The sequence below is a fragment of the Leguminivora glycinivorella genome, chromosome Z (assembly GCF_023078275.1).
Source record: "Leguminivora glycinivorella isolate SPB_JAAS2020 chromosome Z, LegGlyc_1.1, whole genome shotgun sequence".
NCBI classification, from domain to species: domain Eukaryota; kingdom Metazoa; phylum Arthropoda; class Insecta; order Lepidoptera; family Tortricidae; genus Leguminivora; species Leguminivora glycinivorella.
The window spans coordinates 15,036,258-15,059,380 of NC_062998.1; the positions used below are offsets into that span (position 1 = coordinate 15,036,258).

At 38.4% G+C, this 23,123-nt stretch overlaps 2 protein-coding genes across 3 annotated transcripts in view; one reads left to right on the top strand and one right to left on the bottom strand.

Moving 5' to 3' along the window:
- Positions 1–3,061, top strand: part of LOC125240713 (transcription termination factor 5, mitochondrial-like) — a 33,186-nt gene extending 30,125 nt beyond the window's left edge. Inside the window, exon 9 of the mRNA XM_048148739.1 lies at positions 2,780–3,061. The gene's annotated coding sequence lies outside the window, so the exon portion shown is untranslated. The remainder of the gene's footprint in view (positions 1–2,779) is intronic.
- Positions 1,031–23,094, bottom strand: LOC125240712. Of its 2 annotated transcripts, XM_048148737.1 has the most exons (16): positions 22,995–23,094; positions 16,608–16,850; positions 14,776–15,024; positions 14,307–14,489; positions 12,144–12,281; positions 11,331–11,474; positions 10,401–10,600; positions 10,101–10,170; positions 9,429–9,757; positions 6,443–6,521; positions 5,924–6,049; positions 5,159–5,330; positions 4,231–4,374; positions 3,258–3,414; positions 2,164–2,347; positions 1,031–1,885 (listed from the first exon to the last, which is right to left on the bottom strand). In XM_048148737.1, the coding sequence occupies exons 1-16, from the start codon at positions 23,018–23,020 to the stop codon at positions 1,090–1,092; spliced, it is 3,240 nt and encodes a 1,079-aa protein (XP_048004694.1). In that variant the 5' UTR covers positions 23,021–23,094; the 3' UTR covers positions 1,031–1,089. The 2 variants fall into 2 exon arrangements, with proteins under 2 accessions (XP_048004694.1, XP_048004695.1); XM_048148738.1 differs by lacking the exon at positions 22,995–23,094 and having other exon boundaries at positions 16,661–17,017.
- Positions 23,095–23,123: the final 29 nt, after the last annotated feature.

Genomic DNA, 23,123 nt, shown 5'->3' on the forward strand with positions numbered 1-23,123 from the left:
ACATATGAAAGTTGCACTAAGGCTGTAACTTACGTTTGATTTCTTTACAGCTTCAAGGGACTATATATAGTTTTAATTTGAACTCAGTACCTCTCTTAGGTGTTCCGACATCGACATGAAGGTTTTGACAGAAGCCGATTTAGGTAATTATTCGTAAGTAACTCAGTATTAAGTAGTAAGTATACTAAAAAATTGTAAAATGTTTGTTCGAGTTATACTATCGTATTCTTGCACAAATCTTTCTAAAGATTTTCAACCTACGAGTATGTAAAGAATAAATACTTAAATAAATATTACAGGACACATTTTAATTACTTTCATTAACAGACGGATACCTACTTTATTTATTGGGGTATTATATAAAAGCTTATTTAGTTTATTCAAGTACGAGTAAACCTATATTCACTAACTACCCATTCTATAATTGGGCGAAAATTTAAAACTACCCTTATTAACCGACTTCAAAAAAAGGAGGAGGTTCTCAATTCGACTGAATTTTTTTTTTAAACTATTTTCTCTCTTCGGTGTATAACTATGAACCTGTCCACAAAAACCATACTTTCTGCTAATGTGTTTACCCATTATTACCAATGTACATGACGTAAGAGGCACGACATTTTGGCACGTGTCCTATCCGGTTCACAATTGGTCTTAATTAGGAAACAGCGGTGCGGGACGCGCGAGTCTTGCGTCAGCTTGCCGTCTTTCCTACATACATTCCGATTCATATCTACAATTCAATATAATGGGATACCTGGGACACCAAAACCATCTCAACGAAAAGTAGCATTATAACAAAGAATTATTATTCTACGTATTATTATACGTAGTCCGGAATTGCAAGTGTCTACCTGCGTTATAAAATTTCTAATTTAGTCAATTCAAGTCAACGAGTATAAGTTGAGGTTGTCACATGTAAACATCATTCCGTCATCAGACGTCCAAATCTCGCAAAATTGTACTAAGTAACTTGATGATGTCAGCCTGCCCTTCTTACTGGCGCTGTTTGGGAAATAAAAATCAAAGAAGATTAACCTACAAAACTACACTTTATATCCAGATACAAGATAAAGTACTTATTACAAACTATTACTTATGATCTTTCTTCTTTCTAAAGAAATTTCTGAAGTCTGATACTCCGTGGTCGGAACTGCTCTCGCCTTTATGTGAACGTTTCCCCGCCGACAACTCCTCCGTCTCCTCGGGCTCGTCGCCCTCCTCGTCCTCCCGCGGTATGAAAGTAGCACGCTCGTTGAATCTCAAACACTTCTTACCACGTTTGCCACCCGAAGATTTTTTATCTATTTTTGAATCTTTCCTTGTACCGGGATCATATAAAGTGCTGTGAATTTCTCTTTCTTCTAAACCGGACGAAGGAGCAAGAACCGTTGGCCTTCCGGACGGACCGGCTGATTCTAAACTCGTATCCAAAGAACTGGATAGTTGGGCATTAAGGTAATCTCTAAATACAATATCGTGAACCGAGGGCAAGCGTTGTCTGGTTTGTCTCTTGTCAGATTCTCTTTCTTTCGCGTTAAGCACTTTTAAATAAGCCATTTCTAGACTTTCTCCTGTTTGCACTTCTTGATCTCTTCCGTCGCTCATCATACTTAATAGTTCGGATTCAGTCAACGAGGTATTCCTACGAACTTCTAGAGACAACGATCTCCCGGCTCCTTGCTCTTCTTCTAATTTATTCGACGGTCGCCGCTGCTTAAATAAGTGTATTTTGTGGAATATAGAAAACATACGGTGAAAAATATTTGAAGATCTTTGAACGTCATGGGAATATAACATATTCTCTTCGTCAAAAAGAGCGCTATTGTACATGTATTGGTCGCGATCGGGATCCATTGGTGAGCGCATAATTGAGTCCAAATACAATCTGAAAATAATATAATAGTAAGTAGGCATACATTATGTCATTTATATTAATTCTGCAACAAAGTAAATGATATATCGCAAACTTAACATCGCCGTCATCATATCGTGAAATTTCTACTTATTCGTAGCGTGATATAAGAAAACTATCATCGCGTTCACTGAGTTGAAAGAGCCCAGTTATGTACCTAATACTAAATACTACTACTTGGCAGTGCGCGTAAAAGAAGAGGCAAAGCGCTTCGTGCATGTTTGCGTAAAGCATCAAAATCATTCGCTTACTTATTGTCAGCGCTATCGTAGTAGACGAAGAAGGCCTCAGCCACCTGAGGAACGCATATCCTGAGCCAGTAGTGCGTGATGTACAGCATGGTGACCAGCACAGCCAGGCAGGTTGCGGCGGCGAGGTACACGCTGCGCTGCCGGTCGATCACGCCGCATAGCACGCGGTCCTCGTCATACGCATCTGGATAACAGACGGTGGTTCGTTATACATAAACAAACTTATTTATGGACCTTATTTGGCAGTAAGGTTTAGGACCCATTTAGGTACACGCCGCGAGAAGTTACATGAGGTGGGCTGACTTGACGTAATCTAAGTGGTCCGCGATGTAACTAAAATCGTTTGCGAACTCGCACGACGTCTAAATCAGCCTTTGGATGCATAATTAACTGTGGCAACTTAATGAGACCATACTTATAACACAGTGATTATATTTATATTACGCACTCTCTCATTTCATAATCTGCACTTCTTGCGTTCAATGAAAAGACAGTTGAATGCAATTCCATTTTAATATTTATGTGTAGCTGTAGTTTAGCCTTAAGTATTTGTTTCTAAATGTAAGATTTGATAATCTTGTTTGTTATTCTTAAAATTGCCTTATTATTGCCGCAGGTACTACATCCTCACAATAATGGCATACAGACTCCAACGTGAAGCGAAGTATTCTTCAAAGGATGTTCAAGTTTTCGGCGCGGAAAAAATTTAATAGTACCTACCTATATTTCACATATCTACCTACAACACGTGATACCTAATCACTCTCTCAGCAATAGGTACATATAAGAACTTAAAAAGTTATTCGAAGGCGCTTACTTTTACTACCTACCTGTAATTCGCAGGAATTTGGATCCAAGAAAATGATAAAACCACTCACATGTCTGGTAGCAGGCGCGTACTGGCCTGCTTCATCGAAATAAAACATCAAGCAGCATCTGCCCATCACGCTCCAAGCTTTGATCAGTCGGCGTCAAAGTATTATATGCACATATTTTTAAAATATTGGTCGTGAAGTATCGCCAGCCCTCACGGCCGGCACTTCGGACAACCAACAAGCTGCTAGCGAGAATGACGTAAGCAGAAAAGCAATCACATGCGGATCCGCAGTTGGGTATGCCGTCGCAGGAGTTGGTGCTGTCGATGCAGAGGCGGGTGCCCTCCACCTGGCACTCCACCAGGCTGCCCGGGCACTGCGGCTCCAGCTGCGCTAGTGGCCGAGCCGTCGTCAGCGCCACCATCACGTGGGACATCTGGAAATATACAGATGGTATAGAGTATAATCTTTCATTTACGAGTATACCTACTTTGTTACTCTACGTCTTCAAACAAGTGTCGGTCTACCAGGGTGGTAAGCAGTCTCAGTGGAAATTCAAATGTCGATTTTGCCTACCCTAATATATCACACCCACGTTAAGCTCTAGTAACCTTACTGAAAAACAGGAACACAAGGCTTTATAATAAGAGTAGTGGTATTTGACAGAGATTTCTAAAAGGTTGGTTACATTCAAAGTTGTTGCATAAGCTTCATTCAATTTGTATTAATATTGTATTCATTCGTTTAAAAATATAGGTACAAGTCGCGGCACGTAACTTTAGCGCTGACCGTTATTACGCAGAAGTCAAAAACAGGTCTGGCAGGCGTCCCCATGCGCAGCCATCCCCTCCACATTTCACTCAGCGCTAAAGTTACGTGCCGCCACTTTATGACGACCGGTCTGGCGCAGTCGGTAGTGACCCTGCCTGCTGCGCCGCGGTCCCGAGTTCGAATCCCGGTAAGGGCATTTATTTGTGTGATGAGCACAGATATTTGTTCCTGAGTCATGGATGTTTTCTATGTATATAAGTATTTATATCGTTGTCTGAGTACCCATAACACAAGCCTTCTTGAGTTTACCGTGGGGCTCAGTCAATCTGTGTAAGAATGTCCTATAATATTTATTTATTTATTTATCTACTATTTATTAGTAAAGTTTCAATCAATACCTGAAGGATCCCAGAAAACCCTTTAGCCCAAACATAGACACAATGATATAAAAATAACGTGTAAAAGAAAAAATAATACGTACTGTAAAGTTTTCAATGCTCAATATTATCCTCGACGAGTTAAAAAGTACTAAGAATCGTGTTTTACTCTGGTTAGACGCGGTGCACATATCGAACAACGGCGTATTCGTTTCGGTGTTCATTTTTATCGTCACGTGGTTATTCATCTGTAAAATAACTAAAACTAAAATATCTACTCGAGTAAATTGGTAATTTGTTCCTTCCTATTAAAGCATTTAAGTATTGATCACTTCGGTCTTGCAAATCAAGCACTTGTAATTGAAAGCATCATCATCTATTTATTATGCAGAATGTTATATTGTAGATTGTTGCAACCGGGAAGTTACAGTGCAACACAAGTTGACAGATAAATTGCACCGCAAATGCTTTTTGCATATCTACTTTTACTCTATTGGTTTCCTATTACATCGATCTTCCTCTGCTCAAAACAAAGTTCAATTTACTAAAGGAATTTTCATGCAGACATTCGTTCCTATTAAAACAGTTTAAAGCCCCCCATTCACGGTACGATTCATCGCTTCGATCGATCGGACAGATATCGTGACAATCGGTTGCATCGAAAGTGCCAGCCATACACGAAGCGATTGATCGCGAATGAAATGGAATAATAAAGTAAGTAGGCAAGAATGAGATAAAAATCGAATTATTGGTCGCAAGCGTCCACACACTTCCGATCCATCGTTGCAATAATATATTCGTGCTTGCACGGGATTTTGTTGCTATGTCCGATATCGTATGTGATCAAGTAAATCGTTAACGATATTGACAATATTGACATACACTGTCGATCGGTCGTTTCGATTAATCTGTTGCGACGGATCATACAGATATATCGTACCGTGAATGGGCGCCTCACAAATGCCCGCAATCGTGAGTGACGGAGCTAAAGCTCGGATCATAAAATAATAAACAAGCTAAGTGAATAAGTGCCTGGTCATCCGGGAGCTCCATGAGTCGCGCGAATTCGTGCACGTCGTTGGCGTCGAACGCGCTCGCGTGCATCGGCGGCAGGCTCGTGGTGACGCGCCGGTGCGGGCGCGCGTCGTCGATCATGATGGCTGAGATGTGCCGCCTCCGCCTCCGCCGCCGTAAGCTGTGAGGCCTGTGAGCCATCGTGGGCAGAATAAGGGCCCGTTGCATCAACCACATTTGACAGACACATCATCGTCACGCAACAGACGTCTATGGAACTTCCCATACAATAAAATTCAACGAACGCTTTAACGGTGACAGACGGTTTGGTGCAACCGACCCTAAGTCTCTACTTTTAATGATAATTAAGGTAAAGAGGGTTTAGTTTCTTCTGACGAGCAATTTCAAATATATTTTTTTCATGTTTACAGTATTTACACATGGAAAACATTTCGATTAGTAGAAATTACCTGCCAGTCGAAATGGTCTTCCCGCGTACCTTAATTTTCATGTGGGTTTTCCGACTAACAGTTAAATAATAATGTGATTAGTGAATAATGAAGTTGGGAATCGCGCTACTTGTCCTAGTTCCTAAAATATGTTAATAGGCAACTCTAATTAGGTACACAATTGTAAACGAACATCCGTTTGTACTAATTAAATGACTATTTTTAACAATGCAGTAATTAATTAGCTGAGTTTTTGTGTCTTAGTAGAGTTCCGTCATACTACGTGCCTACTAGATATCGCAATTAACTTTTTTTAAGTTCACTACTTTCATACCATTGCTTGTTACGTGGTTTTATAAGCTGAGGCCCATGTTGGTTGAGCAATCCGGCCATCACTGGCGCTGACTGTACAACGTTCTCCCACGACTCGTGATCCACCAACGTCCCCGACAAAGATCGTCTACAAATTTGTTTTTGTTAGAAGCAGAATCTTACTGTAGTTATATTATTGACAATTCCTTAGATAACAAAGAGTTGTATTTGCAAGGAGTGGCGTGAATCTTATGCACAGCCTTGTATCTTAAGTAAAAAAATATAGTTTGGCATACGGGTAGTAATTCTAAATATATTTTTGTGGTTATTTCTTTACAGGGTACGAAGCCGAATGGCACAAACGCTCGTAGATATCTTTCTCTATCGCTCTTGCGTATTGGCGCGACAGAGGCAGACTACCTTTCGCAGCGTTTCGTTTTCGTTTCGCGTCGCAGAAATGCCATTCGGCTACGGCACCTTAGTTATACTTCCGTGACGGCACCAGTAAATAATTAAATTAGAAACAATTACCCATACGTACTCTGTAGTGATAACAGGAATCGGGATGTCGTCGATTAAAAGTCGTGTAGCAGCTAGACTACTTTGTATTCCTTGGTTTTCTGAAAATTATAACATTCTTAACTATTGTACTGTACACATTGTCCCAAAACTTAGAAAATTTGAGATAGGTGATGATCTTTCTCTGATTGTCATTAATACTTAAAACGCAATAGTATATTGTGCAACAATCGAGGTAAGGGTGATTTTGTCAACGAGTGTTAATAACTCGCGACAGCCGTAGGTAGACACGAGTTTACAAAATCCTTACCTCCTGAGTTACACACAATGTTTTTCATCACACTTGAGAGGAAAACACAGAGGAAAAAAATCATAAGGCAAAACCTTCAATAGATGGCGCGCCGCTGCGACCAGTAGTCTATCTTCACCTATATCGGATTCTTGATATAAAACCATTGTCCTTGATTACAAACGCTTTTTGAGCACAAACTAACACTAAAATACTGCATATAAATTAAATGCGATGTTCAAAGAAGCATACAATTGAACTCATTTTACGTCTCCGTCAAAATATTTTGTCAACCTCTTTTGATTTAAGTTTCGGTTTTACTGCCCGTTGCTATGACCGCGTGGTCAAGCGCGAATCGAGATGGCCGCCACAATTTCCTGTAAGATTGCAAATTATAACGATTTATCTGTGTGAAATTTACAAAATAAATGAAAAACACACTGAAATAATTGTAAAACATAAATAAAATGCATTTTTTTAACCGACTTCAAAAAAGGAGGAGGTTCTCAATTCGACTGAATGTTTTTTTTTTTTATTTTTTTTTTGTATGTATGTTACTCGATATCTCCGAGAATCGTAGACCGATTTTCAAAATTTTTTTTTTGATCGAACGGGTATAACCCCGAGATGGTCCCATTGGCACCAAGTCGTGGTCTGATGATGGGATCTTGGAGAAATCGAGGGAACTCTTCAAATGTTATAGGCACATGTAATGTTTTTTGTGTATTTTTCAAAGGTGCACCAGTATTTGCGCCTGATGGTAATAATTTTATGTGGCTGAGCTGATGATGGAAGGTCAACTCCTCAATGGTTAGGAGTTAAAGGACAATTCTTTCACTACTGTACATATATTCGGACTGATACATATAATATCACTAGGAACCACTAAAAATCAACAAATAAATTAACTTTTTAACAAAAAATAAAACCGCCTTCAAAAAAAAAGCGTGTTACAAAACACGGAGAAACTAAAAAGACAAAAATAATAAACCTTCGAATTCAGATTTCTTATCGGATTGCAATAATCTAAACATCCAAATTATAAACAAATCAATTATTTTTGGAGTCGGGACCAGCCTGCGTATGGTTGGGTAGGGCAAACAGGAAATAGCAAGGCGACAAACAGGTCTGGTACCGACTACAAAAATAATTGATTTGTTTATAATTTGGATGTTTAGATTATTGCAATCCGATAAGAAATCTGAATTCGAAGGTTTATTATTTTTGTCTTTTTAGTTTCTCCGTGTTTTGTAACACGCTTTTTTATTATGTGTAATATTTTTTTCATCACACCCGCCCACTGAATGTGATTTTGCGCGCAGGCGGAGCGTGAGTTATAGAAAAATCATTCTCCCGAGGGAGTTATAAAATTTCTAGTACCGTATTTAACTTTTTTTATCTTTTTACATATTTTTATATTGCAAGTGTGATGAAAAACATTGTGTTCAACTTGGGGAGTATGAATATTACAAACTCGAGTCTTTAAATCGCTCTGGCAAGCCGCCGCGATTTAACTTACTCTCTATTAAGTAGCTTAAGAGGATACGGTAGCAAAAATGCTAAAATGGAAAGGAGCCCCCCTTTCAACTTGGGAATTTTAGTTAAATATACAAGTGTTATTAACTAGATATATCGAAAAAAAATTGTCCATTAAGAAGAACTCTTTAAAATCGAGGTTCCGCTCTCGACTATTTCCTCCTTCAAAACTTAATCAATCGGAACGAAATTTGAGAATCTGAATAACAATGAAATAAGCTATGTCGGACCGTTTAGCTTTTTTGGTTAATTGTTACCAATCTTGAGTATCACACCTTTTTTGCGCCACAATGAAAAAGGCCGTTTTTTGTAATTTTTGATTGGCTCTAGAGTCTTTAAAAAGCAGAATATCAAAAAAATCAAAACGGTCCGACACAGATAAAAATAATAACAATCTGTGTTGAAAAAATCATTGCTCTATCTTCAAAAACCAGGGAGGAAATAGTCGAGAGCGTTTGTATGGAGAATTGACCCCTACCGTATCGTCTTAATAGTCGAAATCTGGTAGTGCAACAAAAATCCTTGGATGATTGAAACCTTGAAATCCTTTGCCTGAAGTATTGTACGGATGGTATTAATTTTTAAAACTTAATTTATAAGTCCCTTGCGAATAAAATAGTACATTATTTTTCAGTAAACGTAGATGCAATGAGACCTTTAATTAAACAACAAATGTGATGAAAAATAGTACATTACGATACAAGTGCGAAAAAAAGGAAGTTCGAAACGAGTGGCGATAAATTAAAACACGACCGAAGGGAGTGTTTTAAATCGACACGAGTTACGAATTTCCTTTTCGCACGTGTATCGTACGATAGAGATGAGCCTTTTCAGCATATAATGAACAGATGAGCACCATCTGCGAAAAGTTTCGACGGAACTGGCGATAAATTAAAACACGCGAAGGGAGTGTTTTATAAGTTGAACCACGTGTATTACGACTCGCACTAGTGCGTAATGAAAAAAGTAAAAAAAACACCATCTGTACTGAAAAATATGTTTTAACGTTTTCTCATTCGTTTGCGGTCCAATAAATACGCAAATTACATCTGGGTTAAAAACTATCATAACGGCGGACCCTAGATTTCATAATTAATATCAATCGCAGAGTTCACGTCGAAAATTTAAAACTTTTCTACCCACTGCTCTATAGCCTCTATAACTAAAGAATATATTTACCTACCTAAACGACGCAAATCAAGGCGACTGCTATCTTCAACGTCGTGGGTACTGGATTCTAACTTGCCCTGGACGTTTGTTTCAAAGCTCGAATTGGTGCTTGTTCCAATTGTAATGCTCTTCATAGTTTCGGGACTTTCGGCCGATAGTGGTAAAAATGTCGTTGTCATTTCGACTGTCGACTTTGTGATTCCTTCCATCGTTGTGGTCTCAACTTTAACCGAGTTGTGTTCATCGTTTTGCTTTTTCTCGTATGAGTTTGTATTGTATGCCAGTGCAGATGAGATTCTAGTGGTTTCCGACGAATTCTGTGATTCATCATTACTAAGCACGCTGGTAAAGAAAAACTCTATTAAATAAAAATTACGAAAATAATAAACTATTCGTTTTGCGATTCTATAAGTTATTTAAGTTACGTTACTTAATTAAGTGACTTATTTACGTACATAAATAAATAAGTAATGTATACGTAAAGTTTCGTTTAAGTCCTTTAAGTTGCCTTTAAGTAAGCGCGGCAGCGGCGAGCGGCAGCCATATGCGAATGAAAAGTCCCATCTTCCAATGTATGGCCGCCGCTCACCGCTGTCGCGCTTAGACCAATGTCCTGGCTGAGCCGTGATGTTTTCAACGGCTACCAGGGTTAGAGTAGTAGAAATACCTTAACGAAATTACTTACGTTCCCAAAACACTTTCCGTTGTTTTTCGGAAAGGAATCACTGTTACATTAGGATACGGGTCCAAATAAACTGAAATTACAAGAAGATGCACATTATATTTACCTACTGATTGACGGAAGTGATAACGTTCGTCCAAGGTTTATCTCAGGTAATTTATGTAGTTTTGTACGGATTTCTCAACAGAGACTGGTAAAAGTTTGTCTTCTGATTCTATTTGATTATTTTTTAACCGTCGGGTTTTGTAAGGAATATTTATATAATGAAATGAATAATGAATCAAAAAACTAAAATATACATACCACTCAAGTTGCGGTAACTATTATCCCACTTGTTAAATATCGTAAAAACATGACTGTCGTTGGGTTTGTGTGGTTTCAAACTCCCACTTTCGTTGAGTGATTTTATGACATCATCTACCAGGTTGAATGGTTCCGTTTCTTTGTCCACGTGTTTGGATGGCCTGAGGCTAGTTGTTGGGAGTGAGAACTCTTTCCTGAAACTTGAAATAGTTATTTGTTATACAAGGGGGCAAAGTTGTATTTTAACGCCGAGTGTAGAATTGAAAAACGAGCAAGTAAAAAGGATTCTATAGTTGAACCACGAGCGAAGCGAGTGGTTCGAGAATAGAATCCTGAACTTGCGAGTTTTTTAACACACGAGAAGTAAAATACATTTACACCCGAGTGTAACACAAAACTTTTCCTCTCACTATAGCGAGGAAACTACAACGCAAAAAAAGCGTTTATCACTGCTTCCAGTAGTTCCATAGGTGGTAAATCATCGTTATTACTAGATTCACCTAATTTTATCAATTTTAAAGCAGTTAATTTGACTTTATTCAAGGTCAAAATACTTTACCCACTAGTGGATAAAATGCGTTTTTACCCGCTGGTATTAAAGGACAAAACACGTGTTTCCGAGCTAGTGAGAGGAAAATTATATTTCAGTACTGTACACACACTGTATGATACACGTGCACCTGCAATGCACGTGGAAAAAATAGGATTATCTCAGCTTGTTGCTATAAGTTACCTTAGAGAAATACCTATTCGCACCTGCTAAATACAATGCACCTATTACGGTCTTTTAAATATTCGACCTCACTACAGTTACGTAATGTGCTATTATCGCACTAGTGTGGTAAAATAGCACCACCAAATAGTATTAAATTTGTAGAAAAAATTAGGCCATTAGGCCTTGTTTTTTTGTGCCAAATTAAAGGTTCATACAATTTACGAGATTCTATAGGTCTGGCGCGTGGCGAGTACGTTTTTTGTTCCACACGCTTATCCTGCAGTTTCTTCTTTTTCCACCTGTTATTATTCCTGTTTTTATTTATTTGCGTTGCTATTGAGCGTGCAGGTGTCGTCAACCTGGGCAAAGGTTAGTTTATTAGTCTAATTAGAACCAAACTAGGGTAAACCGAGCGGTTGTCTGTAGGGCTTAATTATTTATGTACTTAATATTTTTATATAACTCACGAAGACGCATGCCTTAAAACGTATTGTCATGCCATTAAAGGTTAAATAGTAAAATTTGGCATCTTTGTCAACGATCTATGTTTGTTTGTCATAAATGTCATAATATGGTAATTTTAACCGACTTCAAAAAAAGTAGGAGGTTCTCAATTCGACTGATTTTTTTTTATTCGATCGGCATTTGTCATGTGAGATTTTCTAGCACTTTCGGTGCAGCATTGTCGCGTTTATGGCTTAAGTAATATGTCCAAAACTATATGAAGTAGGTAGTTAATTAGGATTAATAACAATAATATGAACCTTAATTGATCGTCTGTCTGGAAAATGATTGAATAAATCTTCAATCTACCATGCTTCGCCGAATTTGATAGAAAATGTACGATGTCAGCTCATAATTTATTTAACTAGGTATCAGTGGCGGGGCGTGAAAATTTTCGTTGGTAAAGCTTGAGGGGTTTTTGGAATTTGTTTTGTATAGACTTCTACAGATACTAGAGAATTTTGGGGAACCCGTTGGGAATCGAGTTGTATTGACGCTCCGCCACTGCTAGGTATACATCTAACCTATGATCTGGCGTAAATGGGCCCACTTCGTAATCAAGTTCGTATCTGGGTTCGCCGTCGCCTTCCCGTAAGCCTTCCTGCTGCTTCACTGCTATTTGCACCAGAGGCAATATACTGGTCTTGTACAACTGCCCCGGCCTGGACAGTTAAGCTTTTTGTAACAATTGTAACAAAATTGTACTGGAATCAAGAATTAAGAAAAATAATAGTTATTTGTTATACAAGGGGGCAAAGTTGTATTTTAACGCCGAGTGTGAAATTGAAAAACGAGCAAGTGAAAGGATTCTATAGTTGAACCACGAGCGAAGCGAGTGGTTCGTGAATAGAATCCTGAACTTGCGAGTTTTTTAACACACGAGAAGTAAAATACATTTGCGCCCGAGTGTAACACAAAACTTTTCCCCTCACTATAGCGAGGAAACTACAGCGCAAAAAATGCGTTTATCACTTCTTCCAGTAGTTCTACAGGTGGTTAATAATCTTTATTACTAGATTCACCTACTTTTATCAATTTTAAGGCAGTTAATTTGACTTTATTCAAGGTCAAATTACTTTACCCACTAGTGGATAAAATGCGTTTTTACCCGCTGCTATTAAAGGACAAAACACGTGTTTCCGAGCTAGTGAGGGGAAAATATATCTTATACTTTTAAACGAGCAATTCTTGTATATTTATTTATTTATTTATTTATTTATTTATATATATATTTATTTACACTGACGATCTCGGAAACCGCTCTAACGATTTCGCAGAAATTTGTTATGTGGGGGTTTTTGGGGGTGAAAAATCGGTCTAACTTATCCTTAGGTCCCGGAAAACGCGAATTTTCGAGTTTTCATGCGTTTTTCTTCGCGCGCCATCTCGTGTGCAGTAGTTGTACTGAGCTCGGTTAATATATTTATTGAATAAAATATGCATGCGTTTGTATGAAAGTGAAGTATAGCTGAAAATGAGAGCCTATAAATTGCTAAAAGTTAAAATTAAATTACTCATTCGATTTTTACGATCTGTCAATTCACTGTTTTGGACTGGTTTGAAAAATAGCACCCGTTAATGAGAACAACGAAACTCGACATTTTGTTTGCTATGAGTAAGTGCCTACTTAGTATTCCGTTGAATTAGTTGTCGTATTTATTTACTATAAATTTGAGACTTTAAAGTATGTATACGTTTGTAATAAGAATCTCTTAATTATCCTCAAATGTTTTGGGAAAGTCTCACTTAATATTATCAAATAACTACGGCCTACGGCGGCGTAGCCAAGTTCTACAAACTCCTTTTTAACACTTAAGGGGCTGACAACACCCAATTGCGTGAAATTGATGTTACTTGTCTTAGTAAGGCAAGTAAATATATGTTATTATTCATTATATTTCAACGAACATAGCCGTACTCGATACACGATTTAATGAAATCGGCTCGATAGAAAAAAATTGCAAAGATTGGTCTCGAGTTCGTCATTAAACGGTTCTGTGTCGTTCAATTATTCACTTAGTTGTCTGTAATTAATATTACAATAACAAAAATATACATATCTAAAACACTAACGAAACATTTTGCACAAATAATGCATCTTTTTATTTTATTTTAATTTTTTTCCGCACTTTTCGTACCAAGCCGCCCTCTTTTAGTGACATCGCGCTCTCACTTACTCCCATACGATTAGACAGTGTACGCTAGCGTCAAGGCCATTGGGTGCTGTCAGCGTCTTAAAGCGCCTTTTAAAAAAGTTCTTTCATCGTCACATCTCCCTCATATAATTTCGAATGCGATTATGTCCACAGTTAATTATGCTCTAGTCCAGCCATTCTCAAAGTGTGCTCCGGGGACCCCTAGGGCTCCGCAAAGCCTCTCTGGGGGCTCCGTGTGAATTTTGGGTACCTGATATGCAACTTCAACTCTCTTCCATAAAACCAAATATTCACCAATTGTTAAAAAATAAAAAAACAGCTTCATGTAATACCTCACATTAGAATCTAGTGATTAGATTTTACTATCATGATTGCTTATTAAAATAAAGATTGCAATAAAAAAAAATTAAGGGTTCCGTCAGATGTTTTACTTTCTAAAAGGGTTCCATGGGAAAATAAGTTTGAGAACCGCTGCTCTAGTCGGAGTCGGAACGTCTTCAGGCAATTTTAATAGGCTGTATTTATACAAACCTCGGCACAACATCATAAAATTGATCAAAAAACTCGTCTACGTCGAAAGGTTTTTGGTATTGAGTTTCTACTCGTATGGGAAACAAAGTAGCCGAGAGGTTGACCAACGGCACATCTATTGTGATGTAATCCTGCGTCGTAGCCGTAGGGACACTAGACCTTGAAGTTGTCGTATTAGGTGTCCTGAAATAAAATTATAAAGCCATATAATCGCTTCAAACTTAAATTAATAATCCTATAACATGATCGCACATAGTGTCCGTCATACTTTCGAAACAAAGTAGAAAGCTGTGAAGTGAGAAGGGAGTAGTATGAGCACAAGGTATTAAATATAGGCAAGGAAAAGTGCCTAAAAGATGTACACACTATATCTTCGTCGTGTATTTATACATATTTTTAGCACTTTTTCTGTATCCATATTTAGTTATCGACCACTCGACGAAGGTGTACAGTACAGCATCAAAGTTACCAGAATGTAGTTTCTGTTTTTTGTCTTGTGACAGGCGGCGTCGGTTTTGTCGCCAGCGTGTACTGCTTAGTGTACACTGGGTCGTCCGGGTCCTGTTTAATAACAGCTTCTGGTATTGGGCCCCAGTAACCGCCGAACATTTCAGTATACTCAAAAACCGCAAGCTGATATCCATTGATACAGAAATCTTCTAGGGAATCTTCCGCCGACACCTCTACCACCATGATTATACTATGGCCAGGCTCCGTTCTGAAGAATAATAAGCGACGGTACATCTTTAGCGAAACTGTTTTTAGTAGACGATACTTCATCGACGCCTTTCTGGCACTCAATGTATTAAACTCGATCAAAAGGGACTTGCTTGAGGGAACTGTCAGAGCTACCATCATTCTGCGCGACAAATATAAGGGCCCATACAGTCGGTGTCAACAAGGTAGCCTCTTTGTTAACATTTATATTATAACAATGCCTGTCGCGTTCTAACATATGTGTAATTAAGCGTGTAAAAAGAACGTACGACGCGACAGACGATAAAATGCGACTATTATGCTGATACCGATTGATTTCAATTCACCTACTGCTGTATCGATCCTAAAGGCCGCTGTACACATGGGGCCAACGGTTGGACCAACCCTTCGACCAACCCCTAGGCCAAGCGTGTAGAGGGCTACTTGGCCGTACGTTAGCAGTTGGCGCCAGCGCTGGCCGGCCAACCGACTGGTGTCGGTTTTTTGTCCACACATCAAACGATCTTGGCGCCAATGGCCAACTGCGTTCACACGTTGGCGCCTCATTCAGTTTGTCGTCAGCCGTCAGAGAGGACAGTAGTGAAAGATTTACGAAAATAATAAGTTTATCTATGCCAATAATAGTGTTGATTCTACTTCTAGGAAATACAATATCCTTGCAAATGTTTAATGTATTGCCTAAAAAAGATAAATGTGCTTATCAGAATATTCAAAAAATTGTTTAATATTTCAGACAATTTAATTTTATCACGAGGTTATTATTTATTAATTAAATTTTGCTGACAACGTGAATGACCTAGAATTACCTAGCCTTTTCCATTCTACGTCCATCTTTTATGAAAGGCCAATGCCAAGTGATTGGTGAACCACCAATGTGTAAACAGCGACTCTTATCTCGGCCAAGGGGCTGCTCCAATAGCCGCTGTACACATGGGGCCAACGGTTGGGCCAACCCTTGGATTAATTAATAAATAATAACCTCGTGATAAAATTAAATTATCTGAAATATTAACAATTTTTTTTTGAATATTCTGATCAGCACATTTATCTTTTTTAAGCAATACATTAAACATTTGCAAGGGTATTGTATTTCCTAAAATCAACACTATTATTGGTATAGATAAACTGATTATTTTCGTAAATCTTTCACTACTGCCCTCTCTGACGGCTGACGACAAACTGAATGAGGCGCCAACGTGTGAACGTAGTTGGCCATTGGCGCCAACATCCTTTGATGTTTGGACAAAAAACCGACGCCAGTCGGTTGGCCGGCCAGCGCTGGCGCCAACTGCCAACGTACGGCCAAGTAGTCTCTACACGCTTGGCCAAGAGATTGGCCGAAGGGTTGGTCCAACCGTTGGCCCCACGTGTACAGCGGCCATAACGTAATAAACTTGCAAGACTCATCTTAACACATTCGGTGCCAGTGACCTATAGTATAGGTATTAGTCGCGAACTCTGCAATTCCACGTAAGTAGCGATTAACTTGCGCTGCCATTGAGTGTTTTAAGGGCAAGCACTGGCTGCTCTCATAATCTCAGTGAAAGTTACAACAACTAGATTCGTCAGCCTTGCAGTAGGTACCTCACAGTAGTGAAGCAGCTATAAGGCAGGTCCAGCCTGGAGAAGTGGAGCACCTGCGCGTCGGCGTCCATGACCCTGCGGCTGAGGAACACCGAGGGCAGCGCGTCGCGCCGCTTGCAGTGCTCGGACACGTCGCGCGCGTACTGCGGCGCGCTGCGCAGCCCGAGCGAGCCGGCCGCACACCACAATACCATCCAAATGTGGGATAAATTACACATTGTAGACAAATCTTCACGTAGCCACCTAGATTTGTAATGCGAGACTTTATGGTATTAACAGTTTGATTGTCATTGTCACAGTTTTGGTCTAAGATACGGTTTAAGGAACATAAAGCCTGGCCAGAAATATATGACTACTAGCTTTTACCCGCAGCTTCGCTCGCGTTAAAATCGAAATTGTGGAATGCTCCATATAAACTTCCACCCCCCATTTTAGGGAAGTGTGGGGTTAGAAAGAGATAAAAAGTAACCTATGTCACTCTCCGATCGCTTCAACTATAACCGGTCAAGTGCGAGTCGGACTCGCTCACCGAGGGTTCCGTACAAACTTTCAATAGTTGAATCATCAAAATGTTATTCATAGAACTCTACAAACTTGACTAAATCCCTCAAGACTCAATTTCCCACATAACGAGTAATATTTTAATATACAATTTTATTGTTAGACAACGTCCAAATAAAATCAAGACTATTCGACTTCAATAATTTACGACATGTCGCAAGGACGCGCTCCTGAACCGACCTCATTATTCAGGAAAAACGCGATGTAGGAAATGAGTGTTCAACGTACAGCGACATCTATCGGCAAATTGAGTAAAAGTAAACTAATGCGCGCGAGCTAGTATGGAAGATGATTGTTATGGGATAATTGTTTATTGCGTGAACCGATTGTAACCATTTTGCCTCTATTTGAAAGCAGGTAATTTCATTGTTATTTTGTTAAAAAATACAGGCACAATAAACACCCGCAAGGGTATTGAAAATGTAAATCTGAAAGGTTTTTTATAAATAAATAAAAAGTTTTCAAGACACGTGTACGATTTTATTTTTCCTGTAATATTCATTATAATAGGCATGTTTGATGAAAATTTCATAAATTTATGTTGGTAAACTTCGGAGATAAGGGGGGAACGGTATTTTTTTTTTACATTGTCCTTCAAAAACATTTTTTTTTCCTAAACCAAAAAATTATAAAAAATAGTTCTGATATGTACAGTTTGAGCTCTTTCTAACGATACCTCACTTGACCTAGTTAATACTTGAAATTTACAGTTTGCCCATTTCATTTTGGCCATTTCCTGTAATTAATATTAATAAATTTAAACAAATAATACTTTCAATTTGTAGAGGTTAACGATGTTCATAAGTATTCAAAATTTCAAAGCGATAGCATAAGTAGTTCTCGAGATATTTAATAATGTGACAGACAGACAGACAGACGGACAGAGCGGCGCCATAAGGGTTCCTTTTGTACCTTTTTGGTGCGGAACCCTAATTACGTTAATTCGTCGCTCCGTTTTGCCCTGGGGGATTACCATGACGTGCTAAAGCCGTTCAGTTTAGGTTGAGAGAGAGGGACGGAGCTATGTAACTGCTATAGCTGTGTCCCTTTCTCTCAACCTAAACTGAACGTCTTTAGTACGTCATGGTAACCCCCCTGAAAGACGGACACAAAAACAGACACGCACATACTTTCCCATTTAAAATATTAACTAGCTTTTGCCCGCGACTTCGCTCGCGTTAGAAAGAGACAAAAAGTAGCCTATATCACTCTCCATCCCTTCAACTATCTCCACCTAAAAAATCACGTCGATTCGTCGCTCCGTTTTGCCGTGAAAGACGGACAAACAAACAGACACACACACTTTCCCATTCATAAAATTAGTATGGATTAATTAATAATAATAGTAAATAGTATATTAATAGTATAATAGTATATAGATTGTTAATAAGGCGCTGTTATTCAAATGTATGCGGTGACAGTTCAGTTAACTATGCGTAGTCATACAGTGCGTAAACGTAATAAGGGCGATAAATGAAACCAGGCATATAATTCAATATTGTTATCATTAATTAAGAGGTGTTATTGAGTTAAGTAAGTAAGTTAAGTAATTTTCAGCCCATAATTAATTTTTGAATCGGTGCCTATAATTACTAAACTACCCACATATGTCACAAATTTATTTCAAAAAAACTTAATGTCATTATCAGTTTGCCGTTAATATTTGTGGGGTTTGAAATTGGACCAGAAGTGATATTAAAAAAAAAAACTATACATTTATAACCTTTTGAATTTTGGAAGTCGGTTAAAAAATCTGGCCAAATTAGAATCTTTTTTCGCACAATTGTAAAACTAAATTATCTTTACTAGTTACCTCTAAAATACTAAATGAAATGACATTTATTGCGACTTAAGTAGTTTGCATAAATTAGTAACCCAATTCATCTAGAGACGGCGCTGCAATTTGGGCTACTTAGTACATCGTTTTCTAAAGATTTTGGGTACATGGGGTCGGAACGGGTATGAACTACCGGAATTTGTGCTGAATAGGACCAAAACCGACTTTTGAACGTCGATAGCACTTTTTTTATATGTTCCATGCTAATTTTTTACACAAAAAATCTTCCAGCGGTGTGAACAAAAATTCCCAGCGGCAATGTCCTGTAAACGTGGTTGCGATGACAATCAATGACAACTGTCAACGAGCGTTTAACACGAGCACCACGAGTGTGTTTGCATTACGTTGCGGGCCGAATTAATTTGTATGGATAAAAAAAATATTTCGATTTTAAGTAAAAGTTATCTAAACTCATATTATTAAATTAAAACGGGACTTAATCGCGTAAAGCGTTACGCGATTAAGTCCCGTTTTAATTTAATAATAAAAGTTATCTAATTCCATTTTTTATGTCCTATACTCACCACCGTTAATAGGTTCGCCCGTATTAGGTTTACACCCTGTATATTTCTGGTCAGGCTTTAACAACCCTAATCCCTAGCTGTGTATAATAAATAATTAATAAATAAGGGTTGGTTGCATCAAACTGTCTGTCGATGATGCTAAATTGTATTACAAGTCGAGATGAGATTATTTTTACACGAGTAAGGGGGGCAATTTCGACTGGGGGCCAAACGCAAAAATTTTAAAACATGGAAAAAAATCGATTAAGTAGGTAGTTAAACTTCGCTCCCAGACGAAATTGTCCCCCTGTACTGTATTTTACTGTTTTCAGCGTCTGTGTTTGTAATCCATACTAATAGTAGGTATTTAGGTATTATAAATGGGAAAGTGTGTCGTGTGTGTTTGTTTGTCCATCTTTCACGGCAAAACGGAGCGACGAATTGACGTGATTTTCTAAGTGGAGATAGTTGAAGGTATGGAGAGTGACATAGGCTACTTTTTGTCTCTTTCTAACGCGAGCGAAGCCGATGCTGCGAAGCAAATGCTAGTAATAAATAAGGGTTGGTTGCATCAAACTGTCTGTCGATGATGCTAAATTATATTACAAGTCGAGATGAGATTATTTTTACACGAGTAAGGGGGGCAATTTCGACTGGGGGCCAAATTTCAAGTGATCGATTTTTTTCCATGTTTTACACTATTAACTTGAGTTCCATATCCACTGAACACGCGTGCCTGGACACTATTTAATAACGCAAAAATTTTAAAACATGGAAAAAAATCGATTAAGTAGGTAGTGAAACTTGGGTCCCAGACGAAATTGTCCCCCTGTAGGTACTGTTTTCAGCGTCTATGTTTGTAATCCATACTAATAGTAGGTATTACAAATGGGAAAGTGTGTCGTTTGTGTTTGTTTGTCCATTTTTCACGGCAAAACGGAGCGACGAATTGACGTGATTTTCTAAGTGGAGATAGTTGAAGGGATGGAGAGTGACATAGGCTACTTTTTAACCGCCTTCCAAATCTCAAAGGAAGGGGTTATCAAGTCGTCTGTATGTTTTTTTTTTTTTTTTTTTTTTTTTTTTAATGTTTGTTCCTCGATATCTCCGTCGTTACTAGACCGATTTTGAAAATTTTTTTTTTGATTGAATGTATATGCATACAGATTGGTCCCATTATTCTCAGAACCCAGTTCTGATTATGGGATCCTGGAGAAATCGAAGGAACTCCTCAAATATGAAAGGCATACATATGGTGATTTTTGTGTTTTTAAAGGAACAGCATGCATTTACGTACGGAACAGTGACATTTGGTGCAGTGGAACTCCTGATGATGGTCAGAATGGAACTCCTCAAATCTGAACGGCACACTTATAGTGACTTTGGTATTTTTATAAGAACAGCATGCACTTACGTCCAGAACAGTGATATTTGGTGCAGTGGAATTGCTGATGATGGTCAGAACGGAACTCCTCAAATCTGAACGGCACACTTATAGTGGCTTTGGTATTTTTATAAGAACAGCATGCACTTACGTCCAGAACAGTGACATTTGGTGCAGTGGAACTGCTGATGAAGAGTGAGCCGCCCCTGGTTAGAGTTCCGTTCTGATAATCATTCTCATCTGTAAGTACTTCAGAATCATCCAGATTTCAAAATTGGTTCAGAAATGACGGAGATATCGAATAACAAACATATATACAGACGAATTGATAACATAATCCAACATTTGAAAGTATTTATCACCAGAACCCCAAAGGTAGGCGGTTTTTTTTTCTTAAAAATTATTCTCTTTGTAATGCGAGCGAAGCCGCGGGCAAAAGCTAGTTATGTATATTTCCCTGCTGCTTAACGTTGTGTTCGCTAAATGTAATTGGTGCAAGTGGCATGGTAAGGCTGTAGGTAGGTACTTTAGAAGTTGACCGTACGCCCGTAGTCACAGCCGCGATGTTGTAATAATAAATTAACCCGTGGCATGACGGCGTCGCGGGAACGATGGGGGTCGCGTGACCCGCACGGCGCAACGCATCAAACATTTTTTAATATAAGCTGTTCTCATATCAACAGGGGACCCTAACTATTGTTCGTAGGCATAAAACTTCCCGACTACATTTTGACGCTGTAATAGCACTTATTACTAATATCATAATAATGCGGCTTCGGCTTTTATTTCTCCGCCTTGATGATTTGGAATATAAGACGCAAGATAGACGCAGTATGATCCGTACCTATCATCTGTGTGACAGTTTCTCCTCGCTTTTTATAGGCTCTTGGTTCGCAAACAACATTGAAATACCTAGCTTTTTTAGCGTCATACTAACGAGCGATTTCTAATACATAAGATTCGGCTCAATGCTGATAGATTTCACTTCACCCTAAATGTAGTTATTTATACATACATATATACAATCTAAAAGCTCATGTTTCATCACCGTTTAGCGGTCAAAATGTTTCCGGACCTAGAAAGCCTACCTCGAAATACGAAAATCGTAATATCGTAATCGTAGTATCTTCGGACTCTGGAAGCCTACAGGAGCAGAATCTATAGGTAGATAGAGCTCCGTATTTCTCGGAGGATTGGAGACACTGTTACTATACTGCTTATGTGATTAGCCGTCCAAATATTGCCAAAGGACCTACTACGGAAATAAAAAAATACGGAACCCTAAAAATTACTGTCTGTCTCCCTATCTCCTCGGGTACCAGGCTGATTTTAGAGTCATTGGAATTTGGTGCTAAGTAAATTTGAATTTCGTGCCTTTTTGTAGTGACAAACTTTTATGACCAACTATATTATAAGGCCGCCTTTACACCTGTAAGTTACTATGGTGCTAACACTGGCTGTTATATAACATGATGTGAGAGGGACAGCGCGATGGCGTCATATAACAGCCAGTGTGGGAACACCATTACGTAAGCAACATATTTGTTCTGTTTACACTTATAATAGTATTTTATACAATCGTGATATAATACAAAGCTTTTCAGTCGAGTACCATGTTTAGGCCACGAAGCTTTGCTGAGTGGCCTAATAGTACGATACGAGAGTGAAAAGCTTAATTATATCACTATTGTATACAATACTTTTTCTACGAGTCATCATCTCCATCATCAATGGACGGAAATATCATCATTCATGCAAGTTAAAATAGCGTCGTTCACCGTTGTATCAACATCGAATACCTAGCAACCAATTGTTTGTAATAACCGTCTCTGATTGGCCGATAACGCGACAGATAAAAAAATGTGTTTCAGATGCCGACAAATTTGCCAGGTATCGCAAATTAGTATAGAAATTGTATGAAGTTCTATTTTTGAAATTATTACAGTTAACTAAAAGTCAACTTTAATGAGATTATTATAGTTGAGTCGGAACTGCCATAGAGTATCCAACACTGAAAAGTTAGCACTTATAGTTTAGTCTGTGGTGTCCTAATAGATTACAGTCGACGAGTAGAAAAAAAACTTATCGTATATAATGCTTACTGAAGTTTTGTGATTTTCAACATCATTCTGCTTCTTTTTTCAGTGGTTTATTCTATTCTGATTTGATGATTTCTGTTATTATTAAAGGTAAAATGAAACATATATCTGAACGCTCTCCTGTGACAGCAA

Coding starts and splice junctions, on each gene's coding strand:
- LOC125240712 (XM_048148737.1), bottom strand. CDS start 23,020: ATGATGTTGAAAATCACAAAACTTCA. Junction 10,601..11,330: donor CCTATAGAATCTCGTAAATT/GTATGAACCTTT, acceptor AACTATTTCAAG/TTTCAGGAAAGAGTTCTCAC. Junction 9,758..10,100: donor ACGGAAAGTGTTTTGGGAAC/GTAAGTAATTTC, acceptor TTTCTTTACCAG/CGTGCTTAGTAATGATGAAT.